General features: G+C 35.7%; 1 protein-coding gene across 8 annotated transcripts in view; it reads left to right on the top strand.

Annotated features, from left to right (window-relative positions):
- The window catches only part of LOC145734645 (uncharacterized), a 130,911-nt gene that overhangs the window by 65,128 nt on the left and 41,090 nt on the right, over nt 1–24,693 (top strand). For 3 of the 8 annotated variants that reach the window (XM_081988139.1, XM_081988135.1, XM_081988136.1), the window contains exons 5-14: nt 11,652–11,723; nt 11,856–11,906; nt 14,253–14,297; nt 15,145–15,333; nt 18,788–18,865; nt 19,402–19,558; nt 19,608–19,741; nt 19,802–19,819; nt 21,886–22,069; nt 24,327–24,497. In XM_081988139.1, the coding sequence (XP_081844265.1) occupies nt 11,652–11,723; nt 11,856–11,906; nt 14,253–14,297; nt 15,145–15,333; nt 18,788–18,865; nt 19,402–19,558; nt 19,608–19,741; nt 19,802–19,819; nt 21,886–22,069; nt 24,327–24,497 (1,099 nt within the window). The remainder of the gene's footprint in view (nt 1–11,651; nt 11,724–11,855; nt 11,907–14,252; nt 14,298–15,144; nt 15,334–18,787; nt 18,866–19,401; nt 19,559–19,607; nt 19,742–19,801; nt 19,820–21,885; nt 22,070–24,326; nt 24,498–24,693) is intronic. The other 5 variants (XM_081988138.1, XM_081988141.1, XM_081988142.1 and 2 more) reach the window with 5 other exon arrangements.

Here is a 24,693-nt window from a genome sequence, read left to right as displayed (position 1 = left end):
TGTTGGGGCAAATTGTGTTTTAATAATTTCACACGGCACGTGTTGTTGCTAGGAAAAAAATTCGACCAGCTGTTCATTAAAGCAGGGAATTTACATTTAAACAAATCGTCCAGGGAAAGCTAAAAGTTCAGTCCTACATTGCATGGATGTGGCACTTCCATTACCTTTCTGCAAAATTAATTGTCCATTACTATGCATGCCTGAATTTGCCGGTGATAGCCTGACACACTGTATTTGTTAGGTTGCATTAGTTTTTACTTTAGTGACACTAGAGCTGATTTATTAAACAGAAATTATCGGTTAAATCCCTCGGAAAGTTTTAATCAATCTAAATCGAAATCTGATTGTCGGTTAAAGTTTCTTCCTTAAAAGTTGACTGTAAATATCCAGAATGTTCAGACAACTACCACAAATCAAGACTTGAACCTTAAATATTATATTTTAATTGCCTCAAAACTTTAAATAAACATTATCTGACATTCATAACTTGTGAGAGTATGACACACATTTCTTTTCTGCATTTGTAGTAAAGCTGACAAAATTTAAGTGAATTTTAAGGGACTGATCCCTTAAAATTTGTACATTTTAAGGGTTGGTGAGATGTCGTTTGATACACGAATTTAATTACAGCAACTTCCAAAACAATGCTCAGCAATTGGGAAATTACTCGGAATTGTGTAACGAGTTCTAGTTGAAATTTGTTTACGGCCGTTTGTCACCGTTGAACGTCCATTTCCATAAAATGCCCGTAAAAGCGGTGTTTATATACAAAAACGGGGCAAGGGAGACTGATAACGTCCCTCTTTTTAAAATATGTGAACTGTAATTAACTCTTTAATGGACAAGAAACGAAATTGCCTTAAAAGTTAACAAAAGATGCGGGGCGTTTACTAACTGTAGCAAGTATACAGGGTTTTTCAATGAAAAGTAGCCACCCAGAATATCTTCCAAAATAATTTCTCTGTTGTCAATATTTTGACAGAAAATTCAAAATGGCGACCTAGGACGCCATTTTGTCTGTTATTTCTGGAAACTACGTGAAATTTCCTTTAAAATTAGGTGCAAGTCAATATTTTGACAGAAAATTCAAAATGGCGGCCTGGAACGCCATTTTGTCTGACATTTCTTGAAACTACGTGAAATTTGCTTTAAAATGAGGTGCATGTCAATATTTTGAATGGCGGGCTGGAACGCCATTAAATACTTGTCAAATAAGGGAGTAATTTAGGGTCAAAGCGAGGTGTGTCCCAAAATATGTGATTTTAGGGTGAACTAATTTTGACGCCTTCTAGCGTCCAAACGGTCTTATCAATCAGCTCATGGGGGGATATTTTTAGAAAGCTTGAAATCTGCTCTATCTTTTTCTTTCTATGACATTTTGACGTAACTTGTCAAATAAGGGAGTAATTTAGGGTCAAAGCGAGGTGTGTCCCAAAATATGTGATTTTAGGGTGAACTAATTTTGACGCCTTCTAGCGTCCAAACGGTCATATCAATCAGCTCATGGGGGGATATTTTTAGAAAGCTTGAAATCTGCTCTATCTTTTTCTTTCTATGACATTTTGACGTAACTTGTCAAATAAGGGAGTAATTTAGGGTCAAAGCGAGGTGTGTCCCAAAATATGTGATTTTAGGGTGAACTAATTTTGACGCCTTCTAGCGTCCAAACGGTCTTATCAATCAGCTCATGGGGGGACATTTTTAGAAAGCTTGAAATCTGTTCTATCTTTTGTTTTCTATGACATTTTGACGTAACATGTCAAATAAGGGAGTAATTTAGGGTCAAAGCGAGGTGTGTCCCAAAATATGTGATTTTAGGGTGAAATAATTTTGACGCCTTCTAGCGTCCAAACGGTGTCATCAATCAGCTCATGGGGGGACATTTTTAGAAAGCTTGAAATCTGCTCTATCTTTTCTTTCTATGACATTTTGACGTAACTTGTCAAATAAGGGAGTAATTTAGGGTCCAAGCGAGGTGTGTCCCAAAATATGTGATTTTAGGGTGAAATAATTTTGACGCCTTCTAGCGTCCAAACGGTGTCATCAATCAGCTCATGGGGGGACATTTTTAGAAAGCTTGAAATCTGCTCTATCTTTTTCTTTCTATGATATTTTGACGTAACTTGTCAAATAAGGGAGTAATTTAGGGTCAAAGCGAGGTGTGTCCCAAAATATGTGATTTTAGGGTGAAATAATTTTGACGCCTTCTAGCGTCCAAACGGTGTCATCAATCAGCTCATGAGGGGACATTTTTAGAAAGCTTGAAATCTGCTCTATCTTTTTCTTTCTATGACATTTTGACGTAACTTGTCAAATAAGGGAGTAATTTAGGGTCAAAGCGAGGTGTGTCCCAAAATATGTGATTTTAGGGTGAAATAATTTTGACGCCTTCTAGCGTCCAAACGGTGTCATCAATCAGCTCATGGGGGGACATTTTTAGAAAGCTTGAAATCTGTTCTATCTTTTGTTTTCTATAGCATTTTGACGTAACTTGTCAAATAAGGGAGTAATTTAGGGTTAAAGCGAGGTGTGTCCCAAAATATGTGATTTTAGGGTGAACTAATTTTGACGCCTTCTAGCGTCCAAACGGTCTTATCAATCAGCTCATGGGGGACATTTTTAGAAAGCTTGAAATCTGCTCTATCTTTTTCTTTCTATGACATTTTGACGTAACTTGTCAAATAAGGGAGTAATTTAGGGTCAAAGCGAGGTGTGTCCCAAAATATGTGATTTTAGGGTGAACTAATTTTGACGCCTTCTAGCGTCCAAACGGTCTTATCAATCAGCTCATGGGGGGACATTTTTAGAAAGCTTGAAATCTGCTCTATCTTTTCCTTTCTATGACATTTTGACGTAACATGTCAAATAAGGGAGTAATTTAGGGTCAAAGCGAGGTGTGTCCCAAAATATGTGATTTTAGGGTGAAATAATTTTGACGCCTTCTAGCGTCCAAACGGTGTCATCAATCAGCTCATGGGGGGACATTTTTAGAAAGCTTGAAATCTGCTCTATCTTTTTCTTTCTATGACATTTTGACGTAACTTGTCAAATAAGGGAGTAATTTAGGGTCAAAGCGAGGTGTGTCCCAAAATATGTGATTTTAGGGTGAAATAATTTTGACGCCTTCTAGCGTCCAAACGGTGTCATCAATCAGCTCATGGGGGGACATTTTTAGAAAGCTTGAAATCTGCTCTATCTTTTTCTTTCTATGATATTTTGACGTAACTTGTCAAATAAGGGAGTAATTTAGGGTCAAAGCGAGGTGTGTCCCAAAATATGTGATTTTAGGGTGAAATAATTTTGACGCCTTCTAGCGTCCAAACGGTGTCATCAATCAGCTCATGGGGGGACATTTTTAGAAAGCTTTAAATCTGCTCTATCTTTTTCTTTCTATGATATTTTGACGTAACTTGTCAAATAAGGGAGTAATTTAGGGTCAAAGCGAGGTGTGTCCCAAAATATGTGATTTTAAGGTGAAATAATTTTGACGCCTTCTAGCGTCCAAACGGTGTTATCAATCAGCTCATGGGGGGACATTTTTAGAAAGCTTGATATCTGCTCTATCTTTTTTTTTTCTATGACATTTTGACGTAACTTGTCAAATAAGGGAGTAATTTAGGGTCAAAGCGAGGTGTGTCCCAAAATATGTGATTTTAGGGTGAAATAATTTTGACGCCTTCTAGCGTCGAAACGGTATTATCAATCAGCTCATGGGGGGACATTTTTAGAAAGCTTGAAATCTGCTCTATCTTTTTCTTTCTATGAAATTTTGACGTAACTTGTCAAATAAGGGAGTAATTTAGGGTCAAAGCAAGGTGTGTCCCAAAAAATGCTTTGAAAACGTTCTAGAATGTTTTAAAAAGTAACAAAATAATCTTGAAGGCTCTAGAATGTTATAGAAGCTGTGAAAAGGTTCTAGAATGTTATAAAAACCTTTCAAAAAAGTTGTAGAACGTCCTTAAAGCTTCCAAACAGGTGTGTAAATTAATTAATGTAGATTGAATATAAGCTAGAATATTAACAGCAACTATGATGCGCAGAAAACGAGAACCTTGTTAGAGGCAAACTAACAATTATTGTTTAATTACTGTCCGAGTTCAGTTTACCAATTTATTTCCAGCAACGTAAGCCATAGTCAGCTGACCAAACAGCACCAATTAAGATATGAAATCCTGCACATGCCAGACCCAAATAATGCCTTATGCCACTAATTGGATATCAGTTTACGGTGGTTCGGGTTTAATGAAATGGTTCGTATTAGGTGCAGACACCTTTTACCGATCATAAATTGAGTTTTGACTGGATGAGACACCCTTGCAAATTAGGGAAATGCAGTTAAGCAGTTTGGTTGATTAAGCAGCCCCGAGACGAGTTCAAATTCAAATTCAAGACGGATTCTCCCGAGGTAATTCTGTTTAGTGACGGTCGGACGGTTTCCTCTTAGAACTGTCATTACCCCTAACTAATCTTGAAGAAAACTTGTCCGTCTTTCGGGACATTATCCACTGTCACCGATCAATATAATGATACGCTTAAATAATGCATTGTTTCAGGTTTCCTATCTATTTCTAGATAATTTCAGTTTCACCGCTCTAAACCGGAATTATTATCGATTATGACTTTAAACAATGGAAAGTGTGGCGATTGTTCTCCAAATCATAATAATACGAGGGAGGTGAAGAAATGGTACCGAATTGCGGGGTGTTTTTGATTATAACGCTGACATGCGAGATTTACCCCCCCAAATCAGACAAACGATTCGATATTAGTCTGAAATCGTGACTAGAATTGGAATTTCATTGAAAAGCTTCAAAACCAGCCGATTTTTAATAAAGCTAAGAAAAGATAAGGGACAGTTTACAGCAAAACAAGATGAAAAAGAGTAGCAAGCTGGAAACTGGTCAACAACAGTCACGTGACTCGGAAAATGTCATCTTCAACCTTAAAAAGTTTGTAAATTACATTAAAAGAGTTGTAAAAGCTGACATTGTAAATGCATGTCACGTGACCGTGACAATTTAAACCAGAAGTTGGCAACACTGTAAAGTTAAGTTGAAATTTGTCAACAACAGTCACGTGACCCAGAAAATGTCATCTTTAATCTTGAGAGGTTTGTAAATTACATTTAAACAGTTGTAAAAGCTAAAATACTAAAAGCACGTTACGTAATCGTGACAACTAAAATTTGTAGCTGGCAACACTGTAAAGTTAAGTTTAAACTTGTCAACAACAGTCACGTGACCCGGAAAATGTCATATTTAACCTTGAGAAGTTTGTAAATTACATTTAAACAGTTGGAAAAGCTGAAATACTAAAAACACCTCAGGTAATTGTCACAACTTAAATTTGCAGCTGGCAACACTGTAAAGTGAATTTAAAATTTGTCAACAACAGTCACGTTGGCAACACTGTAAAATTAGATAGACACCTGTCAACAACAGTCACGTGACCCGGAAAATGTCATCTGTAACCTTGAAAAGTTTGTAAAATACATTAAAACAGTTGGAAAAGCTGAATTTGTAAAAACATCTCACAGTTTAAATTTTCAGCTGGCAACACTGTAAAGTGAATTTAAAAATGGTCAACAACAGTCACGTGACCCGGAAAATGTCATATTTAACCTTGAGAAGTTTGTAAATTACATTTAAACAGTTGGAAAAGCTGAAATACTAAAAATACCTCAGGTAATTGTCACAACTTAAATTTGCAGCTGGCAACACTGTAAAGTGAATTTAAATTTTGTCAACAACAGTCACGTTGGCAACACTGTAAAATTAGATAGACACCTGTCAACAACAGTCACGTGACCCGGAAAATGTCATCTGTAACCTTGAAAAGTTTGTAAATTACATTAAAACAGTTGGAAAAGCTGAATTTGTAAGTAAAAACATCTCACAGTTGAAATTTTCAGCTGGCAACACTGTAAAGTTAATTTAAAAGTGGTCAACAACAGTCACGTGACCCGGAAAATGTCATATTTAACCTTGAGAAGTTTGTAAATTACATTTAAACAGTTGGAAAAGCTGAAATACTAAAAATTCCTCAGGTAATTGTCACAACTTAAATTTGCAGCTGGCAACACTGTAAAGTGAATTTAAAATTTGTCAACAACAGTCACGTTGGCAACACTGTAAAATTAGATAGACACCTGTCAACAACAGTCACGTGACCCGGAAAATGTCATCTTTAACCTTGAAAAGTTTGTAAATTACATTAAAACAGTTGGAAAAGCTGAATTTGTAAGTAAAAACATCTCACAGTTGAAATTTTCAGCTGGCAACACTGTAAAGTTAATTTAAAAGTGGTCAACAACAGTCACGTGACTCAAAAAATGTCAGCTTTAACTTTGAAAAGTTTGTAAATTACATTTAAACAGTTGTAAAAGCTGACATTGTAAATGCATGTCACGTGATCGTGACAATTTAAACTCAAAGTCTGACAACACTGTACAGTTAAGTTGAAACTTGTCAACAACAGTCACGTGACCCGGAAAATGTCATATTTAACCTTGAGAAGTTTGTAAATTACATTTAAACAGTTGGAAAAGCTAAAATACTAAAAACACCTCAGGTAATTGTCACAACTTAAATTTGCAGCTGGCAACACTGTAAAGTGGATTTAAATTTTGTCAACAACAGTCACGTTGGCAACACTGTAAAATTAGATAGACACCTGTCAACAACAGTCACGTGACCCGGAAAATGTCATCTGTAACCTTGAAAAGTTTGTAAATTACATTAAAACAGTTGGAAAAGCTGAATTTGTAAGTAAAAACATCTCACAGTTGAAATTTTCAGCTGGCAACACTGTAAAGTTAATTTAAAAGTGGTCAACAACAGTCACGTGACCCGGAAAATGTCATATTTAACCTTGAGAAGTTTGTAAATTACATTTAAACAGTTGGAAAAGCTGAAATACTAAAAATTCCTCAGGTAATTGTCACAACTTAAATTTGCAGCTGGCAACACTGTAAAGTGAATTTAAAATTTGTCAACAACAGTCACGTTGGCAACACTGTAAAATTAGATAGACACCTGTCAACAACAGTCACGTGACCCGGAAAATGTCATCTTTAACCTTGAAAAGTTTGTAAATTACATTAAAACAGTTGGAAAAGCTGAATTTGTAAGTAAAAACATCTCACAGTTGAAATTTTCAGCTGGCAACACTGTAAAGTTAATTTAAAAGTGGTCAACAACAGTCACGTGACTCAAAAAATGTCAGCTTTAACTTTGAAAAGTTTGTAAATTACATTTAAACAGTTGTAAAAGCTGACATTGTAAATGCATGTCACGTGATCGTGACAATTTAAACTCAAAGTCTGACAACACTGTACAGTTAAGTTGAAACTTGTCAACAACAGTCACGTGACCCGGAAAATGTCATATTTAACCTTGAGAAGTTTGTAAATTACATTTAAACAGTTGGAAAAGCTAAAATACTAAAAACACCTCAGGTAATTGTCACAACTTAAATTTGCAGCTGGCAACACTGTAAAGTGGATTTAAATTTTGTCAACAACAGTCACGTTGGCAACACTGTAAAATTAGATAGACACCTGTCAACAACAGTCACGTGACCCGGAAAATGTCATCTGTAACCTTGAAAAGTTTGTAAATTACATTAAAACAGTTGGAAAAGCTGAATTTGTAAAAACATCTCACAGTTTAAATTTTCAGCTGGCAACACTGTAAAGTTAATTTAAAAGTGGTCAACAACAGTCACGTGACTCAAAAAATGTCAGCTTTAACTTTGAAAAGTTTGTAAATTACATTTAAACAGTTGTAAAAGCTGACATTGTAAATGCATGTCACGTGATCGTGACAATTTAAACTCAAAGTCTGACAACACTGTACAGTTAAGTTGAAACTTGTCAACAACAGTCACGTGACCCGGAAAATGTCATATTTAACCTTGAGAAGTTTGTAAATTACATTTAAACAGTTGGAAAAGCTAAAATACTAAAAACACCTCAGGTAATTGTCACAACTTAAATTTGCAGCTGGCAACACTGTAAAGTGGATTTAAATTTTGTCAACAACAGTCACGTTGGCAACACTGTAAAATTAGATAGACACCTGTCAACAACAGTCACGTGACCCGGAAAATGTCATCTGTAACCTTGAAAAGTTTGTAAATTACATTAAAACAGTTGGAAAAGCTGAATTTGTAAAAACATCTCACAGTTTAAATTTTCAGCTGGCAACACTGTAAAGTTAATTTAAAAGTGGTCAACAACAGTCACGTGACTCAAAAAATGTCAGCTTTAACTTTGAAAAGTTTGTAAATTACATTTAAACAGTTGTAAAAGCTGACATTGTAAATGCATGTCACGTGATCGTGACAATTTAAACTCAAAGTCTGACAACACTGTACAGTTAAGTTGAAACTTGTCAACAACAGTCACGTGACCCGGAAAATGTCATATTTAACCTTGAGAAGTTTGTAAATTACATTTAAACAGTTGGAAAAGCTAAAATACTAAAAACACCTCAGGTAATTGTCACAACTTAAATTTGCAGCTGGCAACACTGTAAAGTGGATTTAAATTTTGTCAACAACAGTCACGTTGGCAACACTGTAAAATTAGATAGACACCTGTCAACAACAGTCACGTGACTCGGAACTCAAACTTTTTTGGCCAAGCATGCTGTGATTTACGTGCACTTAACCCCATTTTTTGTTGCAATAATGTGCCTCACAACATGTGTTTTCTAAATCAAATCCAATTTTGTGTAGTAACAATAAGTTTCAAGTAAGATTGCCCCGAACAACGTTTTATTAGAAATCTCTCTCGCATTTCCCGACTGCAAAGCACGTCAAACAAACTCGTCTGGCATGAATATTCTTTAACATTTTCTCTCCATCCCGGGCATTATTGAAAAGAAAATTGACAATGCATTTTCACAAGGAGGAGGGGGATTTAGCCGATATTGCTAGGCAAACTTACGCTGACCTTACACGTAAGGTAAAAATAGCAGCAGGACTCATGCATTATGCATGAAAAACCGTTTAAACAAGCCTGATCGTTTTATAACCCAAAATCGGTGGCATGCTAAAGAAAAGTGACATTTTCCAGGCAAACGACAGAGCATCGCCAATCAGATTTCCATTTAGATTAATGTGGGATTGATTGAAAGTTTCGCAACAAATGAAACTTCCTTCCTTTTTGGCCTAAACCCAATAAGTTGGCGTGTTTTAAGGTCGTTTTTCATATTGCTCAAATATTGAATTTTTAGAGGTCTTAATTGACGAACACAAATGCGAAACTTGAATTATTATCGTTTCGAAATAATGAGGTTGTGATAAATGGGACATACTCGTATATATCACATCAATTATATCCTTAACCAAAGTCATTAATAACGGAATTTGATTGGAATATCAATGAGTCTCTAAAAGGGCTCAATTTTGCTTTATTACAGACAAAATTGTAACAACAATTTTGTATATACACTTTGAAAAGCCTTGATAAATAACGCAGAAACTCCTAAAACCAACAGATCTTATACTGTACTTTAAAACAACTTTGAAACGCATTGAGACTATCACAACTTTCGGGATTTACATGGTAATGAATACTGTGTGAGGAATTGTAGCATTGTTACGGTTTAGAATTAATTCCACAAACTTTCCTGGGCATTTTTCGGGAAATTAAACTGTGGCAAGCAAACCGTTATCTCTGTAAACATGGCCGGAATTAATGCCACTTGTTGAGGCCAAAACGGGCGTGTTTGTTTTCGATAAGGCGTATTTTGAGATGTTACCAAAACACATTTATCTTGTGTAAATGTTGTGGTAACTGTCTACTGCATACAGTCCATATATTACTCCCCAATCGATTTCCTCCTGTTGCTTTCATCATTTTAATAAGTTGATGTAGCAAGGTAAAGGAAATTGACTGCTGTATAAGTTTATGTTTATTAGGTTGCAATTGGCTTCAAACTATAGTTATAGTTTAAATGGGATTTACTGTTAAAACGAGATTTAGTGGCAAGCGAAAATGAGCTTTAATTTAAATTAATTTTTATTTAATTGAAAATTTCAAAACTCCTAACCTTAATCACTCTGATAATCAGGTTTAATTCTCCTATTATCTTCAAAACTGTAAAAGTTACAAGTTTCGTTAAGTTAAACAGAAAATGTTGTCCATTTTTTCTCCGTAAATTCGTAAATAGACAAATTGCTTCAAAATTAACTTGAAAAACCATAATCGTGCAATCAAAAAAAACTTGTGATTTTGACGCCCTCTAGCGTCTAAAAGGTCCAACCAATAACCTTAAAAGGGAATATTTTTGAAAAGCCCAGAATCTGGACTATCTATCAACCTCAATGCTCGTTTGACGTAACTTTTCAAATAACTGAACTATTCAAGGTGAAAACAAAAAACGTCATAATTGTTGAAATTACAGTTCAATCAGAAAAAACTTTTGACTTTGACGCCCTCTAGCGTCCAAACGGTCCAACCAATTACCTTAAAAGGGAATATTTTTGAAAAGCCCAGAATCTGGACTTTCTATCAACCTCAATGCTCTTTTGACGTAACTTTTCAAATAACTGAACTATTCAGGGTTAAATGAAAGGACGTCATAATTGTCAAATTTTACTATAGTTAAATTTTGTTAGTGCTTTTGTACCATTTTTCTTTCTGGTCTGGTATTGATGGTTTGAACAAGCCTAAATAAAAGCCTTAATACTTAGTGCAGTGTTGCCAAACTGACATTTTTGGTCCCAAATTTGTTGTTTTTATTTGGACTTATTGCAAGTATACTGTATTCGACTTTGACGCCCTCTAACGGCTAAACGGTGCAAGCTACGACCTCATGTAACCACATTTTTGAAAACCTCACAGTCTTGTCTATCTCCTGGCATTGGCCGTTTTAACGTTGGTAGTCACGTGATCGAGCTGTCAAGCGTCAAAGCAGAGGGTGTCAAGAAAAATGTTAAAAACTGCTATTCCAGCTTTGAGACCAAACTTGTAGAGTGAATGCGTGGATATTTCACGTGAACGAAAATTAGTGCGGTGTTGCCAAAATGTTGCTTCTCTCCAGCTTTGCATAGTATAAACAAATAAGGATTATACATTGAGAATGAACAAAATGTGACGTTGCCAAACTAGTCTGTTTCAGTGATCAATGATACGACTATATTGAAGTATAGATAAATCAGTGACTTTTGCTCCTACGTCATCACTCATCAGTGTGACGTGTATGCAAAGAATCGTTGATCGCACTGTACATTTTACTAATCAACTAAAAATACGAAAAGTACGACAATCAGTGCAACTATACATGGTCGTAACAAACTTAGAGGTTTTTAAATAATGCTCGGGGAAAGTTGGGTTAGCTCCATTTGCGAGTTAGCGAACAAAACGGCACTCCATTTTCCTATATCTTCGAGTTAATAGTCGCGATTTTTCACCGGCCATATTGCATAAAACATGACTGAGAACTGCGATAAATTACCGTGGTAAAATGAATTTTTGAGATAACTCAAACCGGGCTGTTACTGGCAAATTACTATAGTTTTTCTAACTAAAAAGTTCCAGTTTTTTAACTGGTTAAAATAACATTGATTCAAGCACTTCGTACAGATTTGACTGCACAAATGTAGTGTGTGTGTTTAAAACTACTTTAAAATTGTCTTTATAGGGGGCGCTGTCCCACGTGAAAATATACAGAGACCCTGATATGGCCTCTCAACAATGCAAAACGGACTTTAAGGTTTGTTTTTTTTTGTCACCCAGTTTATCTGTCTGTTATTATTATCATTTTTGATTTATATGAGTTGCAATAAACAAAACTGCATTTTTTTCCAGTTATTTTTGTTCTTGATGTTTTTTTTTTGTTGTGCAGGATTTTCCAGATTTTCCAGAGGAAGACACTGAGAATAGTTTAAATAGTAACGTAAGTAGGTTGTGTGAATGTTACTAACAACACAGTGGGACTGTGAGTACTTAAAGGATGGCCCAAATCAGAAGATTGAACTTTTGTTATTTACAGTGTGTTTCCTCAGTAGAAACACAATTGGAAAGGACAGTCAGAGACAAAACCGCCTGTAAAACCCACTTGGAGTAAGAAAATGACTGATTTAAGCACATTTTTAGAATTCTCATTAAATTTTCTATCCAGTAACCTGGAAAAACATTGCAAAATTTGGTAACGTCAGCGAGAAAAGTGCTGTCAAAGTTTGACCTGACAGAAACACAGTTTGAAAGAACTGTCAGAGATAAAATCGCCTGTAAAACCCACTTGGAGGGAAAAAATGAATGTTTTAAGCACATTTTTGGAATCCTTATTAAATTTCCTATCCAATAACCTGGAAAAACACTGCAAAATTTGGTACAGTCAGAGAGAAAGGTGGTGTCAAAGTTTGAACTGCCAGAAACACAGTTTGAAAGGATAGTCAGAGACAGAATCGCCTGTAAAACCCACTTGGAATGAGAAAATGACAGTTTTAAGCACATTTTTGGAATCCTCATTAAATTTCCTATCTAATGGCATAAAAAACACTTTAAAATTGAGTACAGTCAGAGAGAAAAACAGTGTCAAAGTTTGAACTGCTAGAAACACAGTTTGAAAGGACAGTCAAGGACAAAATCGCCTGTAAAACCCACTTGGAATGAGAAAATGACAGTTTTAAGCACATTTTTGGAATCCTCATTAAATTTCCTATCTACTAACCTAAAAAAAACACTTTAAAATTGGGTACAGTCAGGGAGGAAAGTGGTGTCAAAGTTTGAACTGCCAGAAAGACAGTTTGTAAGGACAGTCAGAGACAAAATCGCCTGTAAAATCCACTTAGAGTGGGAAAATGACAGTTTTAAGCACATTTTTGGAATCCTCATTAAATTTCCTATCCGGTGACGTGGATAAACACTGCAAAAGTTGGTACAGTCAGGGAGAAAAACAGTATTAAAGTTTGAACTGCCAGAAACGCAGTTTGAAAGGACAGTCAGAGACAAAATCGCCTGTGAAACCTACTTGGAGTTAGAAAATGAATATTTAAAGCACATTTTTGGAATCCTCATTAAATTTCCTATTCAATAACCTGGAAAAACACTACAAAATTTGGTACAGTCAGGTAAAAAAGCAGTGTGAAAGTTTGAACTGCCAGAAACACAGTTTTAAAGGACAGTAAGGGACAAAATTGCCTGTAAAATCCAGTTGGAGTAAAAGAAGCACATTTTTGGAATCCTCATTAAATTTTCTATGCAATAACCCAAACACTACAAGATTTAGTACAGTCAGGGAGAAAAGCGTTGTCAAAGATTAAACTGCCAGAAACACAGTTTGAAAGGACAGTCAGAGACAAAATTGCCTGTGCAACCTACTTGAAGTGAGAAAATGAATGTTTTAAGCTCATTTTTGGAATCCTCATTAAATTTCCTATCCAATAACCTAGAAAAACACTGCAAAATTTGATACAGCCAGGGAGAAAAACAGTATTAAAGTTTGAACTGCCAGAAACGCAGTTGGAAAGGACAGTCAGAGACAAAATCGCCTGTAAAACCTACTTGGAGTGAGAAAATGACAGTTTTAATCACATTTTTGGAATCCTCATTAAATTTCCTATCCAATAACCTAAAAAAAACTGTACAAAATTCAGTACAGTCAGGGAGAAAAGCCGTGTTAAAATTTGAATTGCCGAAAACACAGTTTGAAAGAACAGTCAGGGACAAAATCGACTGTAAAACCCACTTGGACTGAGAAAATGAATGTTTCAAGCACATTTTTGGAATCCTCATTAAATTTCCTATCCGATAACATGGAGAAACACTGCAAAATTGGGTACAGTCATAGGGAAGAGTGATGTCAAAATTTGAACTGCCAGAAACACAGTTTTAAAGGACAGTCAAGGAGCCACTTGGAGTAAGAAAATGACTGATTTAAGCACATTTTTGAAATTCTCATTCCATTTCCTATTTAATAACCTGAAAATTACTGCACTGGTGTAGTATATCCCAGGGATTGGTGATTCCAGTGAGAAACAGAAAAACACCAAGGAAAAACTGGCGGTAAGCCTCTGTAATATTCATTTTGTTCAGGTCTAAAAATCACATGACACCACGATTGAAAAACTACACGGAGACCACGTGATGTTTTATGATCCGAAAAGTCACGTGGCGTTTAGAGCGGCAATCAAAAGCCAAAGGAGGTCAGAATTGCTATTAATTTATTGTCTGAGGGGCCATCCTTTTAATTTAACCCCTTTTGCACTTTGTTTTATTTTTGTTTTGTTTTCTTTTTAAGGTGTTGGACGAAGAAAACGATCTTAGTAATGACATTAACGGTTACGTAAGTAAAAGGAGTGTGTAACTAACATTGTGATTTAACCCTTTTCGAATCAAAACGGGGGTGGGAAAACCCTGCAATTTTGGGGTTCATTCCGGAGGGCAAATTTTACTTTAAAATTTTAAATTCATATTCTCCTAGCCTAACAGCTCCAACAGCCGTAACTTTAGCTTTTAAATTCACGATTAACCTTCGGGAGAACGCGAATTCGATCAGAATCTTCCGGAAGACGCTTAAAAATCGCAATTTAGTTCGAGCGGATTTATTGAAAGTACCGCTAGCAAGATCGTAAAGATTTAATTCCATCGCCTCTAAAACCATAGAGCAACGGCTCTATTTCGAAAAGGGGCGCGTCTTCTTGATCTATAAGGCCGCAACTTGAAGGGTCTATCGATTCGGGAGTTAATTTAACTGTTTGTCGTGTGTGTGTGCTTCAAGAATGGGGCAAACGACGAATTTTGAATAATAAATGCCTCAGGGAGGGGGAGGAGGAAATAAAAGTTGGCAACCAAGAGAATAATCGGCTTTGTTCGGAAGTTTTAATACGGAAAAGCAGGACAATGGTTTATATGGGAGCTAATGAGTCTCCTTAAGGGCTTTTGTTCTAGCCGCAGTGAATTATGAATATTTTTTTCTTCCTCTATTTGTATAGTTTACAAAATGACATAAAATGAATGTCAACTTTTAGATGGGCTTTCAAATGGTGTATTATTGACATTTAAAACTGAACCATCCTGTAGATTAAGCTAACCAATTATTTTTGATTTGTTTGGATTTAACTGAATTTAAAAGTAACCTTTTTTCTGTTTTTGTAACAAGAATCTAATTTATTATTTATCCACTTTTGCAGGTGGAGAGAACGGATTATCCGCCGTATCGGCGTGAGGACGTGGACGGTTTGGGGACTTTTCCGCCCCCGCCGCCGCCCCCGGACGGTAAGGCCTGCTGTGGCGGCACCGGCAACTGTTGTAATTTCGCTTTTAATGATTTACAAGCTGCCGGAAGATATAGGGCAGAGAAGGGAGAACGCGGACCTAGGGTAAGACGATTATGGTTAGGTGATTTAGAAAAAAAGACAAATATTTCCCTGACTGTCTAAAAAAAAAAAAATTTCCAAAAAATTAATGATTGTATGTAAAATAGAATTGTACAGCACAAAAGCACCAGTAACCGATTTAGGGTGGTACTAAAGTAGGTAAATTACTGAAGGAGGTATTTTAACTTATAACTCCTTAAAGAGGCCCCCAAGGGCAAAAATACCTTAATACAATCTTGTAGACAATGAAATTTTCTACAACTTTTCTTATTTACACTTTTTTGTAGCTCATTAAATAACGGAGCTACACTCAGCCAAAATGAAGTGTCTCTGTCAAAGTCACGTGACTCTTTACAGTGAAAATGGTCACGTGACGTATTTTAAATTATCAAATTTATTTTTGAAGATCGCTTTACTAATTTTTGAACGTAAAGACGGATCCGGAAGATCACGTCATAGTTTTAAATGTCAAAACATTATTTGAATGGTCACGTGACCGTTTCTAAATTTATATTAATGTTTTTTCAAGTCACGTGACTATTTTAAAGGACGAAACCTTATTTTTAAAGTGTCACGTGACTTTTTTTTGAACATCCTGAAGATCACGTGACTGTTTTAAATGTCAAAATATTATTTGAATGGTCACTAGATCGTTTTTCAGTGTGAACTAATATTTTTAAAGCAAGCAAAGCAAACTTTGACAGTTTTGACGTTTACATCGGTTGTCACCTGATACTAGATCGCGACTTATTTAGATAGTCACGTGATTGACAAGATATAAAAACCACATTTTCTCTCCAACACTGCATGAAGATTGGAAAAGTTCTGATTTGTAAAGCGCCATGTCTCTGTCACAGTTTTGATGTAATTGACAGTCTTAAAAATCAAAGTTCCGGCTAAATATTCAAATTAAGTTGGTTAGAAGCAATTCAAATTAACGTTAAAAAAAAGTCAAATTTACGAGCTACATTTTAACGGTGGAACAAACCTTCTAGCTGTCATAATAACCAAGTGAGGAGCTGTCAAATTGTGACACTTCCAATATTTCTAGTACAGTTACACTGTTGTATTTCATATCAAATATCTCGGTTTGCGGATATTTTTGACAGAAAGTTGTATTCAGGTAAAAGATTACTAAAATTACGAGCTACATTTTGACGTTTGAACGAACATTCTAGCTGTCATAATAACCAAGTGAGGAGCTGTCAAATTGTGACACTTCCAATAAGTCTACTACAGTTACACTGTTGTATTTCATGTCAACTATCTTGGTTTGTAGACGTTTTTGACAGAAAGTTGTATTCAGGTAAAAGATTACTAAAATTATGAGCTACATTTTAACGTTTAAATGAACCTTCTAGCTGTCATAGTAATCAAGTTAATACCTGTCAAATAAGGACACTTTAAACGAAACAGAAAAAGTGAGAGTTTGGGAATTTCTTATTTCGACTGGAGAAATGGAGTGGTGGCAACCCTGAATTAAAGAGTGTTGTGTAGGTGTTTGCAAAACTCACCCTGTATATGCTGCTTTAGTACCGGGAGAGCAAGTAAAGCTGTATGTAGTGAACAAAAATTGACATTTTTTTGACAGCGATCAGTTTAAGGGGAAGCGGAGCAGTGGCGCACCAAAATTGAAAAATATGTAGTTATTTTGAGAAAGTCAGTTTGAATTTACTACGAGCAATAAACTATTTACTTTTCTCAAGATTACTTAATTCTGATTTCGTCATCTTGTTGATGGTTAATTTAAATATTCGGTTTAATTCAGAATTTTCAATACACTGCAATACTCTAGTTTACTGTTTTGGATAATCAACTGTCATCTGTGCAAATACACTGCTCAAAATCAATTATCCACTCTTTCGCTCTAACACCATTGATGGTCTATTACTAGAATTGATTTGAGGTGAAAACGTTAACTGCTTGCTGATTACCACTCAATAAACATCCAGCATAATCGAACCGGGACGTAAATTGAAATGCAAAGGGACAAAAAGGACGAGATTAAAGGTCCTTAATGCATCGGACGACGGGGATAATCTAATCCGGGGACACCGGACATTTAACAAATCCCAGTCGGATTTATGTGCAGAAAATCGATCGATCGAGAGAATCGATTTTAGTGATAAGTTTCTTCAAATTTTTGGCAAAAAAATGACGGAAAAACTTTCTTTTGTCTTTACAGAGTGTTTCAAATAAACGGGTTATAAACATTTTCTTAGAAAAGTGCTTAAAACTTTGACACAAATTTGGAATTTTTGGGTCCACTACAGTAAAAGAGGCCATATTGCAATTTGCTTAATCCTAGTAACTTTTTTTACTAATTTTACACTGAGGAACTCGAATCTGACGTCCATTTTGCTCTCATTGGCACGGTTTCGGAGATGATCTTGAAGTTATGTCAATTTTTACAGTTTGTAGGGCGTGGCATCCTTGAAAAATTTCATTTTGACAAATGACACTTTACGTCACATTTCTACCATTAACCTAAAGCTACACAGGCAGTGAAAGACAATTCTAAAAATTCAAAAAAATTTCCAAAAACTCCTCCATGTAAAAAATACTTAGAAAGTAAGAGAAATTTAGTTTTTTATTTTTTAATGTTTATTTTAGAATTCAATTAGCCCAAAACGTACTTTAAAATTTTTTATTTTTCAAAAAAATTAAAATAGTATTTGGGGTCTTTTTTTACTACTTTTTGAACTTTAATTTGGCTGATTTTGTACTATTTTTTATCCTTTTTCTAATGGTGTTACAATCATTCAAAAATTGAAAAAAATGCAATTTTGGCAATTTTTTATTTTGCTCCAGGATGGTTCCAATGCACAGAAAAAACGCCATTTTTGCAATAAGTACGCCGATTATTGACTTCTTCTAATCTCCACGATACAATCCACTTTCGTGGCATAAAGAAATGATTTCGGTAAAGGTCGCAAAATTATGGAAATAACCGCAGCAATTAAAGTGGGCTTTTGAACGTGAATAATAGCGATTTTGGTGCGTGATTTTGGTTAATTTTACGCGAGAATTTCGATAGTTAGTAATAATCCTGACTAGCCGATCAATAAACCGAGGTTTACTTAGAAATAACTGAAATGCGTGATGAAACCTGAACTTTGTCGTTTCCTTTGAAGACGTTCCCTCAAACTAGAATATTAACAATTCCAGTTCGGGAGTTGAAGGTTTTTGGTGGGGTTGAAAATTTATTATTTACGATACGTTCCTGTTTATTTTGATGAGAAGACAAAGGGCCGTCGTGGTTTTTGTTTATGCGAAACGGGGCTTTTCGCCGCCATATTTCATTTTAATGCTTTCGGAGGCGCAGTGCCTTCATAATGAATTCGTCGGCATGCGGAAAGGATTAAGATTTGAATGGAATGTGTGTGTAAGAGAAGCCTTAATGATATGTTCCTTTCCACTGTTTTTTTCTTATCATTTCAACTGTGGTTGCTTTCAGGGACCCCCTGGTGAATCGATTAGGGGACCGCCAGGACCTCCAGGTCCTCCAGGACTACCTGGTATTACAGCTCCTGAGGTATGTTATTGGTTGAAACACGAAAGTTGTTCGGACTTCCTTTCCATTTCTTCCTTTCCAATTTTTTCTTCCTTAGAAAGAAATTCCATTGGAGTTATAAGCCCGGATAACTTAACCTCATATTTCAGTTTTGACCGGGCGTGAAAGCCTTCATAATCTGATATGTTATTGGTTGTTTGAAAACTCCTTTTCTTAGTCGCTTTGAAAGTACGTTCATCAGCTTAATATTATGCTTTATTCAAACTTAATCTAACTTTTCCCCTGTTACTTTGTCTCAAAAATTCCGGGATTCTTTAATTAATAATCCGGAATGCGGCAAACACAAAACGAGTTTCCGCATCGTAATTTCGAACTTACACGGTTGCAAATAAAAGAGCAGGAAACAGCCTGAAGCACCACATCCATATGTGACACATAACATTATAATTTTGAATGGAAAAGTTAGAGCAAACGAAGCTGTGAAAAGAAAAGTTGATTACTTCGAGCTATCAAACGCGAACTCGTTACCTTTTTAATCAGGTCAAGATTGTTTCCAGGCAACTTGCACGTGCAACGTCACTTCGATATTGAGCCACCTGGGGGTGGGTTTGCCCTACTCACCAGCCCTACCAGCCAAAGAAGGGATACCTGGCACACCGGGCAGACCTGGAGAGAAAGGAATGATGGGCCCTAGAGGGGAGAAGGGGGAAAGAGGTAAGCAGCAACCAAATCATTTCTACTGACTTTGTTAATGGTATGGTAGGTGAGAAGGGTCCTCCAGGTCCGCCAGGACCACCCGGACCTAGTGGTGATCAGGGCAAAGACGGTTCACCAGGTCCTCCAGGACCTCCAGGCCCTAGCGGTCCTCCAGGTCCTACAGAAATTGACGGAGTCAACGTAAGTTTACCTACAACTCCACTACAACAGCAAACGATTAAATCAATTGATTTGTTTCAGGTTGGTGGCCTGAAAAAGGTAAGTCCTTTCAAATTATGGGAGCCATAAAGGAAATGAAATTTTCTGTCGGGTTAATGTAAAAATAATAGGGACTGTCTGATGTAAGGTCAATTACTTCGATTTACTGAAAATTGCTTCCTGGAAAGTTTAATTCAGTTCGGGAAATATGAAGTTTTCACTTTTGTGGTCTTTTTTGAGGTAAAATGCACAAATGGGCTGTTAAGATCAATAACAGTTTTCAAATATGTGATTTAAATTACACTTTAGAGTTTCGGGATAAAATCGTAAATCCAAAGATAAAGAAATATACAGTGTGTCCATAAAGTATGGAATAAATTAAAATTCAGAGAATTATTTTTCAGAAAAATTCTGAACACCACTTTAACCTAAAATAACTCAGTTATTTGACCAGTTACGACAAAAGGTCACTGAAGGTAAAATAAGTACAGTCCAGACCAAAGGCTATTAAACGGTGTATTCAAAAAAGGTCATTGGTGTGATAGTTTGACCGCTAGAGGTCGTCAAAGTCAAGCTTTTTAACAATTTTAGCTTTTTCCAAAGTTTTTGAGATATTCCGGAAACTAATAATTGTTTTTCACTTTTTTTGGGACACCCTGTACTCGGCCGGCTAATCTGAAACACCCTGACATCCAGTTTGACAAATGACATTTTTACAAATGACACTTTACGTCAGTTTCATTTTACGTCAACTATATGGTTCATGAAGCTGTATAACATATCGTTTGTCAAATAGTGATGTGTGCGACTGATTTTTGAGTTTTACAGCTTCATGCTTTGGTTTGACAAGATTTGATGTCTGCGAAAGCAGTCACGTGACACTGGAACACCATTAACGTACCCAGTCACGTGACATCTGTCAAAATCATCGTCATGGACATTAAAATACGTCTTCTTTTGAATACTGTAAGATTACTCAGTACTTTTACAGCTTCATGCCCAGACTGGGTAAAATTTGACGTTTGTGACAACTGTCACGTGAAACTAAAACACTATTTACTTGGACAGTCACGTGACATCTGTCAAACTATGGTTCATGAAACTGTAAAACGCGTCTTCTGCCGAATAGTACAAGAAGACCTCTAACTTGAAGCGTTCGTGAGATATTTAGCAAAAACTACAAAAAAACATCCGTTAACTTTGACGCCCTCTAGCGGCCGAGCCGGGCGACGTATATTAATTTTTTTCTCAAAAAATGCGTGTTTAAAAATAATTTTTCTGAAAGATATTTTAATCGAATTCATTCCATACTTTATGGACACACTGTATACAATCCTCGTTCGATCGGGGCAATTCTATTGTTCGAAAAACAATAACTTTAAATTTCAAACCCGCATTACTTAATACGAAATTTCGAATCGGCAATAAAGGAAGATCGAAACTCGCATATTTTTGCGGAAGGCAAAAATTGAATAGTTTTGCAAACGCAAACAATGATTTGTGTTGTAAATTGTTTGGTTTTTAGTGGGAAATCGGACTTTTCTTCGCAAAAGCGCAGCTTTGAAAATAACGAGTTCTAGAGCCGGTTAAATATTTAGAGGCGCTCTTGCTTCTATTGTCCGTGTATTTGTCTACGTCACTTTCAAGTGGAAATTGTTCGACTCTACAATTATACGGGGCCTCATTCAGCTACATACGCAAACCGCTCGAAAGTTCCACTTTACTAAAACGAGTTTAGAGCCGTGGATATGACAGTCAATTTCGGACGTAAATAGCAATCAAGAAGTCAGAAAATTGTTTTCCACTTTTCCTCATGCATAATCCGTAGGAATAGTACAAGAAAACTGTATTGAATTCTGATTTTGACAGTTTTATGTTTTCGTCCAACAAACTTCCAACACGTGATAGCGGAACACCATTTCCGTAGACAGTCACGTGATATCTGTGAAAATTTTCGTCAAGGACATTAAAATACTTCATCATTTGAATATTGTAAGATTACTGTTCTTTTCTGTGATTTTTACAGCTTCATGTCCAGACTTTACATTACATTATTATTAAGACATATCATTCTAAAGCCCTTAGGCCTTATAAGCCAATTTTTAAGGGTGGTTTTCTCCATGCAGGGCTCTTCTGGCGTCCCGATCATACGTCCCGGTATTCCGGGTAGCAAAGGTGAACCAGGCCATAAGGGCGACAAGGGCAGCAAAGGCGACAAAGGACCTGGAGGATCAAAAGGTGCCGGCGGTTCCAAGGGGGAGCGGGGAGACCGTGGACTACCCGGTGAAAAGGGTACTTCAGGGCCTAAAGGTACATTTTTTAAGGGCAATTTCTGCACAGGCGGGTGAATTTGAACACCCTGGGTCAATTTTTCCCAATTTAAGTACATTTTTAGAAAAGTGGGTCACATAAGTTTGAATTGATACACCCCCACGCCCCACATGAGAATGATTAATATGTTATGTGGTTTTATGTTTATTAGGAAATATAATATCCTTTTAGTTTGACCGGTAAATTACACATAAATTACTGGTAAATTACAAATAATGTGTTTGTGGAAGTTCAAATTTGGAACGGCTTTTCTGCCTGACTGTACCAAATTTTGTAGTGTTTTTTCACGTTATTGGGTAGGAAATTTAATGAGGATTCCAAAAATGTGCTTAAAACAGTAATTTTCTCACTCTAAGTGGGTTTTACAGGCAGTTTTGTCCTTGACTATTATTTCAAACTGTGTTCCTTGCAGTTCAAATTTTGACACCACTTTTCTGCCTGACTGTACCAAATTTTGTAGTGTTTTTTTATGTTGTTGGGTAGGAAATTTAATGAGGATTTCAAAAATGTGCTTAAAACAGTAATTTTCTCACTCTAAGTGGGTTTTACAGGCAATTTTGTCCTTGACTATTATTTCAAACTGTGTTCCTTGCAGTTCAAATTTTGACACCACTTTTCTGCCTGACTGTACCAAATTTTGTAGTGTTTTTTTATGTTGTTGGGTAGGAAATTTAATGAGGATTCCAAAAATGTGCTTAAAACAGTAATTTTCTCACTCTAAGTGGGTTTTACAGGCAATTTTGTCCTTGACTATTATTTCAAACTGTGTTCCTTGCAGTTCAAATTTTGACACCACTTTTCTGCCTGACTGTACCAAATTTTGTAGTGTTTTTTTATGTTGTTGGGTAGGAAATTTAATGAGGATTCCAAAAATGTGCTTAAAAGACTAATTTTCTCACTCTAATTGGATTATACAGGCAAATTTGTCCCTGACTGTCCTCACCCACTTACCACAATTTCACTGATTTTTAAATTTGTTGTACCAAACAGTTTTTCTGAATTAACTCAAAAACAGTGAAAGTTACAAAAAATTTGAAAGAGACCAAAAATGTTCCCAATCAACTCCTTAACCCAACACCGTAAATTTGAAAAACGGTTTTTGCTTCCAGTATACAGGGTGTGTATAAAAATTATGGTGATTAACTGTTTTTGGTCACCCTACACGTAATTTTTTAGATAGATTTTTTTGCTCAACTCCACTGGAAAGAGGAGCTCAAGACGGTTAAATTGAGTGGTTCAACATTCCTGAATTTCCAAAAATAACCGAGTTACATGGTGTTTAAATTTCAAACCACAACTTCTGCTGATTTGAAAATTGGTTGCATTAAACTAGTTTTTTCTAATTAACTTGAAAATTAAGTTAAAAACTGGAAATTGACATCAAAATTATGAAAATTTACTTAAAAACTGCAAATTGACTTCAAAATCTTAAAAATTGAGTTGGAAACTAAAAATTGACCTCAAAATCATAAAATTTACTTAAAAACTGCAAATTGACTTCAAAATCTTAAAAATTGAGATGGAAACTAAAAATTGACCTCAAAATCATAAAATTTACTTAAAAACTAAAAATTGACTTCAAAATCATGAAAATTTACTTAAAAATTGCAAATTGACTTCAAAATCTTGAAAATTGAGTTAAAAACTAAAAATTTACATCAAAATCATAAAAATTCACTTAAAACCTGCAAATTGACTTCAAAATCTTCAAAATTGAGTTGGAAACTAAAAATTGACATCAAAATCATGAAAAACTTACTTAAAAACTGCAAGTTGACTTCAAAATCATGAAAATTTACTTAAAAACTGCAAATTGATCTCAAAAAATCTTAAAAATTGTGTTGAAACTAAAAATTGACATCAAATTTATGAAAATTTACTTAAAAATTGCAAATTGACTTCAAAATCTTGAAAATTAGGTTAAAAACTAAAAATTGACATCAAAATCATGGAAATTCACTTAAAAACTGCAAATTGACTTCAAAATCTTGAAAATTGAGTTGGAAACTGGAAATTGACATCAAAATTATGAAAATTTACTTAAAAACTGCAAATTGACTTCAAAATCTTAAAAATTGAGTTGGAAACTAAAAATTGACCTCAAAATCATAAAATTTTCATAATTTTCTCTCTCTAGTAAAAGTTACGAAAAATTTGAAAGAGAAAAAATGTTCGGAAAGAACTGCTTAACTAATCCCTGGAAGTTTCACACACCGTTATATCTTTTTTTTCCTAGGTGAATCAGGCACAGATGGATTTCCTGGTACACCAGGTAGTGCTGGGCAAAAAGGTGAACCAGGAATTCAAGGTCCACCAGGTATCCCGGGGGTGTTAACGAACGGTACTACAGCAGTTATAGAGTGCCCCCCAGGTCCACCAGGTCTGGACGGAGTCCCAGGACTGAAAGGTAAGCGGAAAATGCTTCCACTTGAACTTTTCCGCACACACGTGTCAAGTAAAATACGATTTAGAGAAAATCCAATTTCATCCCTGATTTTCTCCACTGATTATCCTCGTATTGGGAATTTCTTATTCATCGCTTCCGTAGTTTCGCACCTCGGATTTGCGGAGAGTTATCGAAGGAAAAAAAATTGGTATAGGAA

The sequence above is a fragment of the Ips typographus genome, linkage group LG10 (genome assembly GCF_016097725.1).
Source record: "Ips typographus isolate SLU linkage group LG10, UJ_Ityp_2.0, whole genome shotgun sequence".
NCBI lineage: Eukaryota > Metazoa > Arthropoda > Insecta > Coleoptera > Curculionidae > Ips > Ips typographus.
The sequence above is the reverse complement of the archived record's forward strand: the minus strand, read 5'-3'. Positions and strand labels throughout refer to the sequence as shown.